Genomic DNA, 9,386 nt, shown 5'->3' on the forward strand with positions numbered 1-9,386 from the left:
TCATCTGTCCACCCTTGCAGTGTAAGTCTCTTAGCCAATGCAAGAGTTTGCAGAACCCACTCTTGCTGCATTTTGAACATTTGTTGTTATGGTGACAATTTCGAGAGATGTTTGCCCAAGGTCTCTTGATAGCTTTTGTATGCAGTTAAATAAATTAAAAAATACACAGTGCTATTACCTCTTGGGCGGTAGTGGCTGTCAGCCTCCCTGTTCATCACCCCTCCTTTCAGTGCATACAGTACACAATCCAAACTGATTCTTGCTTTGGTTAGGTAACCACTCAAACGGAAATCATTTTTATTACTGGCATTGGCAATACTTTTTTGTCATGCAAGGAAGGAACCTGCAAACAGCCCTGAAAAAGTGGGTTGGTGTGATTCTGGGGTGTGTGGGGATTCAGGCATTTTCTCTGAAGGGGCCAAACACTGCTAGCAACCCAGAATTGGTCAAACCATGTTTTTTAGTTCTGAAGGCCGGTTACTGTTTATGTGAACTTGGGAGTTGGGAACATATCAGCCAGGTTGCTGGATCAGGCCAAATGGCGGGGGTGGGGTATCTAGTCCATTGTCCTTTGCCTACAGTGGCGAACCTGGTATTCACAAGCATGCTGACTCTGACAATAGAGGGTAGAGCATAGGTTTTGTGACTGGTGTCACTGGTAGCCTTCTCCTCTATGAACCTTCCTCCCTGCAAGGGATACATTTTTTTGTGGGGTAATCCTTAAAGGGCTGCATGCGGGGGGGGGGGGGCAGGAGAGAAGGGCAGGACCGTAGCCAAATTTGGGGCAGAGCCACACCATCCTTTCTCTCTCCACACCAGCATTCATTCATTCTGTTTCTCATATACTATTTATTGATTCATTCATTGATTCATTCCTTCTCCCTCTCCCTTCCCCCCCTTCTCACACACTTACACACACTTCACGCCATTCATGCATTCACCCCCTTTATAACTTCTCTAAAGTATTGTCTCTCACAATTGAATACGTGTTCATATTTCTAGTGGGGATGGAGTCGGAGTGGTGCAAAGGCTTGCTAAGCTGATACATTTATGGAAAGCTGCTTGATCTGCTTATTGGAGCTCAGTCATATAATCTCTCCCTCTGCCTCCACCCACTCAGTGCCAGTTTTCAGAGCTCTCTGCCCAGAATTTGTTGTCTTAGGCTTGAGTGTTACTAGCTCCTCTATCATTACTTGTCTTCAGGAAAGGGAGAGGGCTTCTTATGGCCCAATCTGTCTTGGGAGGTAACACAGCAAGTCCCAGGAAGAGCCCGTAACTCAGTGGCAGAGCATCTGCTTTGCATGCGGAATGTCCCTGCTTCATCACGGAGCTCCCATCAGCACCGTGCTGGTAGGAGTCGTAGTCCAAAACAGCTGGAGAGCACCTGGTTGGTAAAAGGCTGCATTAGACTATTACAGGGGTGGCCAATGCCCAAGAGACTGCGATCTACTCACAGAGTTAAAAACTGGCAGTGATCTACCCCCTTTTGGGGTGGTTCAGGTCTACCGGTAGATCACGATCTACCTGTTGGACATGCCTGGACTATTAGATTGAGGACCTGGGGAATAGCCTTCAGTACTACCTTGCAGGATTGTTGTGAGATTAAAACAGGAGAGTCATGGCTGTCACCTTGAGCTCCATGGAGCAAATATAGGGTGCAAGACCGGAGCCTTCACCCAACCTGGGAATAAGCCCAATGAAATCCAGTACTTCTGAATAGGCATGGCCAGGTTTGCAGCCTGTGTGCACTAGGTGGGAGGTGGAGATGAAGCTCAAGTGAACTGTTGTAGGGGAGGGTACAACAACCGGCCTTCTATCTTGGTTTGGCTGCCCTTGGCTCTTGTTGACAAGGGTTCAGAAGAACAAAAACAAAAAAACCCCCACAAACACACAAAATGCTATCTCATTACCAGCCACCACAAGAATTCTTGGCCATATTTGTAAGCCGATTTCTCCATATTGGCACTAGCCCTAACAATAGTCCTTTTGCTAGGACAGAAATTGCATGTCTCACAGTGTATTGGTCAACCTGCCAGTAGCCACTGGTGTGCGTTGAGACTGGTGGGTTTGGGAGGTCAGGAGCCCCCAACAGTAGGCGGCAGCAGAGCCAATGACAGGCAGAGCCAGCTAAGTCCTCCTAGCTGAGTTCTGCAAGGGGCAACACTGATTTGAATTGATTTGATTTATTGTATTTCTATGTCACTTTCCATTCAGATGAATCCCAAAGTGGCTTACAAACAATAAACAACAATAACAGAACACAGGTGGGGGCTGACTGAAGTCAGTAGGGCAGTGCCTCATTTGCCCAGGCTAGCCTCCCCTGCAACCTGCAGCACTGGATATGTAAAATAAAATATAAAATCAAAAGCCTTCATGCAGATCCAGGCACAGAAACTGAAATGCACGCATGGAGGGGCTGAATGAGAGCATGGAAGCTGGAAAAGATGCAGTGGCACAGTTAGCCATAATTTAGCTTTTATGGCTTGGGAGGGAAAGCCTGTAATCTGTACTCATGGAGGTGACTAAATCGTCCTTTTGCCATCTGGAGGCTTCAGTTGCATAAGCAGTCACATGGAGAAGGTTGCCATGGGGTAGGCAGTTCTCATTCCATCACATTATAATCAGACCTGGGGAACAACCATTTAGATCAGGGTTGTGGTTGCTGAACTACAATTCCCACCAGCCTTTGCAGCCAGCATGGCCAATAGCCAGGGATGATCAGAATTATAGTTCAGCAAAAATCCTCTCCCACGCCTGATTCAGATGGGAAGGGGTCACGGGGGATTAGGAACCCAGGCTCCCCAATGTGTGAATTAGGAGAAGCTGAAATTCTGCACTGTGCATGTGTTGTGCAAATTAAGTAACCATGCACATGTTTACTTTATATATGGAGGGGTCGTTCAGCGAACACTTTCATCTTGTCATGCAGTTCAGGTAGAATAGCTCATTATCTCATTGCTTTTAGGGAAAAGCCTGTGTAATGAAAACCTGAAAATAAATGGAGAGAAAGGTGGCACAGCTGTTAAACAGGATTCTCTTTTTAAGAAATTATTATGATGACTAGATCTGTTTGGCCACTCACTGACGCATACTTGGGTGGCATATAGAGCCACAAAAAAAAAAAAAAAAAGGAACACAGTGTTAATAGACAATGCATAGTGCAGGTAGGTAGCAAACTCTTGGCATCCTACCAAACTATACTTCCCATTAGTGAGAGCCATGATGTTTAACTGGAACAAATATGTAGTGTATACACGTGTACCTTCTTCCCTCCCCGCCCTCCGCAAACCTTCTGATTCCCTTTTCGAAAAGGCCAAATATTGTACATTAATGTTTTTGTTTTGTCTTCTAGTCCTGAAGTTAACCTTGATGCAATCCTCTCCAATCTTGCAACATCTGTCCCTACAGTAGAAGGTGAGTTTTTGTTTTAAAATGGGGTGTGCATTTTGAAGAGAACGTGGCCCTCAGGCTGGAAAAAAACAACTTCTCTAGTCCTGCTGGTACAGCCACATCTCCTTCCCTCTCAAATCCAGGGATAAGGAACCTTTAGCCCTCCAGATGTTGCTGAACCACAAATCCCATCAGGCCCAGCAAGCATGTCCATAGCAGTCAGGGATGATAAAGCTCAACAGCATCTGGAGGGCCAAAGCTTCCATCATTCCTCATTTAATCCAGTCTTGTTAATTCTTGAGAAGAAGAAGCTCTTCAGGGCCCTTTCTTGTAGTCTGCTGCCTGATGGCCTTTTTCTTAACTGGGTATGCTGGATGTTGAACCTAGGCTCTTCTGCATGCAAAGAATATGCTCTACCACTAAGCTCTGCCACTAAACATAAACCTCCCTGGATATATGCAGTAGGAAAGGAATGTAGTTTAGTCGTTTAGTCGTGTCCGACTCTTTGTGACCCCATGGACCAGAGCACACCAGGTACTCCTGTCTTCAGGAAAGGAGTAAACAGAAGCAAATGTTTCAAGAGATTGGGAATACCTGGTTGACTTGATCTATAGCTGCAGTTTGCCAGAAGTTGGTGGGTGGTTTATGTAACAGACTGTGGAACTGATGGTCTGGAAGAGGAAGGGGAAAAGGTTTTGGAGGTTAAACCAAACAACACACAACTCAACAAACTAAGCAGAGAGACATAGGAAGCTACCTTTGATTGAGTTGAGCTGTTAGGGTCCACCTAGCATGGTATTGTCTGCACTGACTGGCAGTGACTCTCCAGTGATTGAGGCAGAGTTTCTCCCAGCCCTGCCTGGTGATGCTGATTGGGATTGAACCTGGGACCTTCTGCAGGCAAAACAGATGATCTACCTCTGAGATATGAATTCCAGGGTTTATGCTGCTTTGGAGCTGGGTGGTAGTGATCAGTGAACCTTACCTTTGAAATTTGTTTGCTTTGTGTCTTTCTCTTGTGCCTTGGCAGCAATACCTTCTCCTCCAAAACAGCTAAGCTAGCCTGATGCCTTTCCCTTTGGTGGGAACGTTAAATTTGGAACCCCTCTGGAGAGCTCCTTCACTTTTGGGTCCGCAAAACCATCCAGTCTTCTGGGAGTCCCCATGACAAGCAGTGGCTCAGGAGATCCAAGCCTGGCAAACAGCCAGGTGACCTCAGCCCCTGTGGCCTCCGTCCCTTTCTCAACCTCTGGGAAACTGGAAGGGCTTCCACTGAAACAAGGAGATCACCTCTTCCAGGGCACCGCTGCTGGGGAGACCCTTGGGAGCTTCTCTGGGTTAAGAGTCGTTCAAGCCAATGAGAATTCCAAGGCTGCCACTACCAAACCTCCACCTGTTAATGCCACAGGTGGACAGCCAGCAAAAGCGAGTACAATACCTTCTGGGTTTACTCTTGGAAGCTCTTTGCAGGTCAGCAAACCAACAGAGGCGGATGCCTCTGTGATAACAACCAGCTTAACATCAATGTCTGCTAGCACCATCTTCAGCAATGTCCATTTGGTCAACACAGGGTCTCCTGCTCTCCTTGGCCTCGGAGTGCCTGCAGGGGGTGCCAAGTCAACTCTCACACTTGGGGTTCTGTCAGCAAATGCCGCAACGGCAGCACCCTCTTCTGCACCAGCGGCAACCGCTACTCTGTCATTCGGAAGTCTGTTGAGTTCAGCTCCAACTGCTGTGGCCACCACACCAACAGGTAAAGGAGAGGAAGATGCCAGAACCTCCCCAGGCCCTGCGAAGCTGCCTCAGAGTGATGCCAGCAAGCTTGGAGCAATGCAGCTGCTGCCCCAGCCCCAGGTCCATACTCCAGAACCTCCTCGAGATCCTCCTGCTCTGGCCACACCTTCGTTGGAAGAGGTGGATGCAATCAGTCTTGCTGTGGCAGCAGCGGGAACAGTAGCACCTGTCAAAGAAGCCATTCCCGCCACCTCTCCTACTGATTCAAAGGCTGAGGTGGTTTCTGTGGCAACATCTCTGGACCAGCACACTCCAGCAACCTTGCCTTCAGCAAGCATGGCCTCTCAGCCTGCCGAAGTGACCAGAGTGCTTCCAGCTTCCTGTAGCCCAAGTGTGTCCATTCAGGCCCTGGCCACTGGCACCTCTGCATTCACAGTCAATGTCTCGCCCCCTTCTGTGTTTGCACCGCCCCCCGCCACCTGCTCCTCTGGCTCAGCCTTCAGCCAACCTGCAATTGAGGCTTTAGTGACCCATTCCATGCCCCCCAACTTCGGCCAGCTCTCTGCAGCGACGCCTTCTCCATTTAACCAACCCCCTGCCACCCCGCCACCATCCACCTCCACCATCACCACACAGGCAGCAACTCCCGGGTTCAGTATATCAACATTTGGTGGTGCCACCACCTCCACAGGCTTTGCTCAGCCAGCCTTTGGCCAAGCCCCCACCTTCGGCCAGCCAGCCAGCACATCAAGTGGGTTCATCTTCAACCAGGCAGCCTTTGGGGCTGCTCCTGCATTTGGGCAGATGGCTTCTTCCACTACCCCTGCATCCAGCAGTGGGAGCTTCTTCGGGGCACCATCCAGCACAAGCACCACCAGCTCCTTCACTTTTGGACAGCCTGCGGCCACTGCAGGCACCAGCCTCTTTGGCCAAAGCAGCACCCCTGCTTTTGGGCAGAGCTCCAGCTTCGGGCAGGGGGCATCCATCTTTGGGGGTGCGGCCGCTGCCACCACCCCAACATCCTCGGCTGGATTCAGTTTCTGTCAAGCTTCAGGTAAGAAGGCATGTGCAGGGACCAAGGGGTAATGGGTTAAGCGGGAGAGGAGAGAGCCGTAGCTCAGTGGCAGAGGGACTGCCTTGCATGCAGAAGGTCTCAGCTTCAGTACCTACAATCTCCATGTTGGGTCAGGAGAGTCGATGAGACTCAGTGTGGACAATACTGAGCTGGTTGAACCCAGTGCCCTGGCTCAGTTATAAGACAGCATCCTATGGTTCTGTTCAATTCAGCCCTTCATTCAGATCCATGCGGACTAGATTCTTGCTTTATTTTTTAAGGGAAAGGTCCATGACTCATTGGTGAAACATCTGCTTTGCATGCAAAAGGTCCCAGATTCATTCTCTAGCAGCATCTTCAGGGCTGGCTGAGAAAGACTCCCTGCCTGAAATCCCGGAGAGCCACTGCCAGTCAGTGTAGACAATACTGAGCTTGAAAGACCAGTGATCTGACTCCAAATAAGACAGCTTCTGGTGTTCTTCCTGTGTTCCCATGAGGTGTCCTGTGGCACCTTAAATGGTATCCCACAAAAATTTAAAGGTGACTTGAAAAACCTCAAGTTTTCAGAAGAAATATCAATGATCCGGGACATTTTTAGTTTTCTCACTGAAAGAATTGAAAATGCAGTTGCTGCCTGGAGGCCCCTGTAATGTACAGGAAAGGTGATGGGGGAAGCCCAGGGCATGATCCATCAAGACATTCCACTCCCCAGAAGCACAGCAGGGGGATGGGGCGGAGAGAGCTCTCCCCATGGATCACAGTGCCCAAAGGTGGAAAACTAAGTAGGTTTCAATATACAAGATGCACATTTAAGAAAGAACACCCCCCTCCCGCCCTGCTAATTACCAGGACAAAATATCTTTAAAAGGCATAAGTGAGCCCTGCCTACAGGAAAGGGGCCTTAATTACAGGAAAGTGCCTTAGTTTTGATGGCAGGGTGTGCATTTTGAAGTGAGCAGGGGAATTCTTTTTAATACAAACATTTCATTATCTTTTCACGGGAACAGGTGATTAACACAGCTCCAGATCCTTCTCGCACAAAGGAAATCTGAGTCCTCAGCTGGGACTCATTTAGCAGTTGCTGCCATTTTGAGATGTATTTAATGGAAATCCAGGCTTTTTTAATTCCTTCAAGATTTTAGAACCTCAGCATTGCTCAGTATTTTTGCTTTTTTTGGAGAAAAGGCGAGGTGATGGGAGTTGAAGCTCATCCATATACAGAGGGCACCACGTTGCCTATTCTGGCTTAATGTAACATGTTGAGGCCATGCTGTGCTTATCACTAATCCCACAATTAAAACCATTTTGCATAGCAATCAAGGCCAGCAAGAGCACCGCAATAGGGGGCGTCCAGATGACATCACTAAATGTAGGAAGCTACCATATACTGATCAGGTGATCAGTGGTGTCCACATGGGCTGGCAACAGCTCTCCCACATCTCAGGCAAGGGAGTCTTTCCCAGCCCTTCCGAGAGATATGACTGGGGATTGAACCTGGGGCCTTCTGCATGCAAAGCAGGTGCTCAACCCCACTGAGCTATGGCACAGTCCTCCTCTCTCCTCCCCACTTCCTCTCAAAAGACCTGGGCAAAGAAGTACATTTTTGTGAAAAATTATACAAGGAGGGGGCCACACTCAACTCATAAGAGGGGAAGTTCCATAGCCTGCCACACATCAATGCACCTCCTACAAACTTGACATGGCAGTGGCATTTCTAGCAAGGCCTCCTCATTCTGCACACGCAAGTCTATATTCTGTGGTCTCCTTCACTGACTTGTTCTCCTCTAGACACTTTGGATTGTATCTCCCAGCTAATCTGGCTGTTTGGACTACAACTCCCATCAGCCTCAGCTAGCACAGTCCAGTGGTTCCCAAAGTCTTTCAGGCCACTTCCCCCTTGGTTCCATAAACTCATCCCCAGTGCTCCCTACCCTATAAACAGCATTATTCAGAATTTGCATGATTCACCAAGGGCATTGACAACACAGTGGAATTCAAAACACTGTGTTAATCAATGGCAGAGTTATTCAAAAGACAAATATATTTAGGTTAATTAATTCAACAAAATTGATGAACTTGATCCAGTGATAACAGCTTCCCACTTTGGCAACCCCTAGCCTGGACAAAGGGACTGGCTTGGCAAGCTTGCTCTCATGCATTCTGCCCCAGACACAGGATCCCAATACTTGGAAGGGACTCCTGGCATCATCCAGACTGACTCCTCCCCTCAAACTCATATCTTTGGTTCTAGTCCAGCAGTCCTCATTTGTCTTGTGTCTAAATGCTGACTCTTTCTCCCTGCCCTCTTTTCTTTCTTTTTCTCCCATGTCCAGCATTTGGCTCAAGCAGCCCAGGCCCTATGTTCGGGCAAGCGACCAACACCAGTGGGAACCTCTTTGGCCAGGTAATCTTTCCTAAACTTATCGTCACACTTCTTCATGGGCAAAAAACCCCCTGTGCTTGGTTCTGGTGGGAAGAGCAGGGGAATCCCCCTTAGGGGTTTATATATTCCAAGACCGTAGATCAGGAGTAGCCGATGTGTTGCCCTCTGGATGCTGCTCATCTCCTGCCTCCCATCATCCCTGAGCACTGGCCATCCTGTCCGGGACTGCTGGAAGCTGGAATCCAACAACATTCTGGAGGGCACTACCTTGGTTCATCCTGCCGTAGATTTGCATTGTGGTCGATTCAGGGACATGCAAGGAAGTGCTTCATACAGTGCAGAGCAATATGAGTCGAGGATACCTTAAAGACCACATGAGCTTTTATATCCTAGCTCACCTGACCATGAAAAAATGCCTGTGCTCTGCCTTCACTGTTTGAAGCAGTGATGTTGCTGAACACCAGTTTTTGGAAACCCCAGGAAGGAGAGAGTTGCTCCGTTTGCTTAGGTTCTGCTTGTGGGTTTCCCATTGGGGCAACTGGGTGGCCACTGTGAGAACAGGATGCTGCACCAGAAGGGCCGCTGGCCTGATCCAGCAGGCTTTTCTTATCATCTTAAATCTGTTCCCCCAAATCCAACCTCCCATCTTGCAGGAACTCATTGGCTGGCTCCTTACCCGCCTCCCTAACCCCCCCCCCGCCCACTTTGCTAATCTCACAGGATTCAGATTCTTTCCCCTAGAAAAGATGACTCCTGTGTGCTTAGCAGAGTAGGGGGAGGAAGAGCCTAGAAGACGGGAGGAAATATGTTGTCCTTCACAGCTTG

At 48.6% G+C, this 9,386-nt stretch overlaps 1 protein-coding gene across 1 annotated transcript; it reads left to right on the forward strand.

The window, feature by feature from the left end:
* The first annotated feature begins 5,038 nt into the window (after window positions 1–5,038).
* LOC310668844 (uncharacterized protein) lies at window positions 5,039–8,690 on the forward strand. Its single transcript, XM_083422190.1, has 2 exons — window positions 5,039–6,178; window positions 8,512–8,690. The coding sequence occupies exons 1-2, from the start codon at window positions 5,221–5,223 to the stop codon at window positions 8,673–8,675; spliced, it is 1,122 nt and encodes a 373-aa protein (XP_083278316.1). The 5' UTR covers window positions 5,039–5,220; the 3' UTR covers window positions 8,676–8,690.
* Window positions 8,691–9,386: the final 696 nt, after the last annotated feature.

This window comes from Podarcis tiliguerta (assembly GCF_965153285.1).
Source record: "Podarcis tiliguerta genome assembly, chromosome: W".
NCBI classification, from domain to species: Eukaryota; Metazoa; Chordata; class Lepidosauria; order Squamata; family Lacertidae; genus Podarcis; species Podarcis tiliguerta.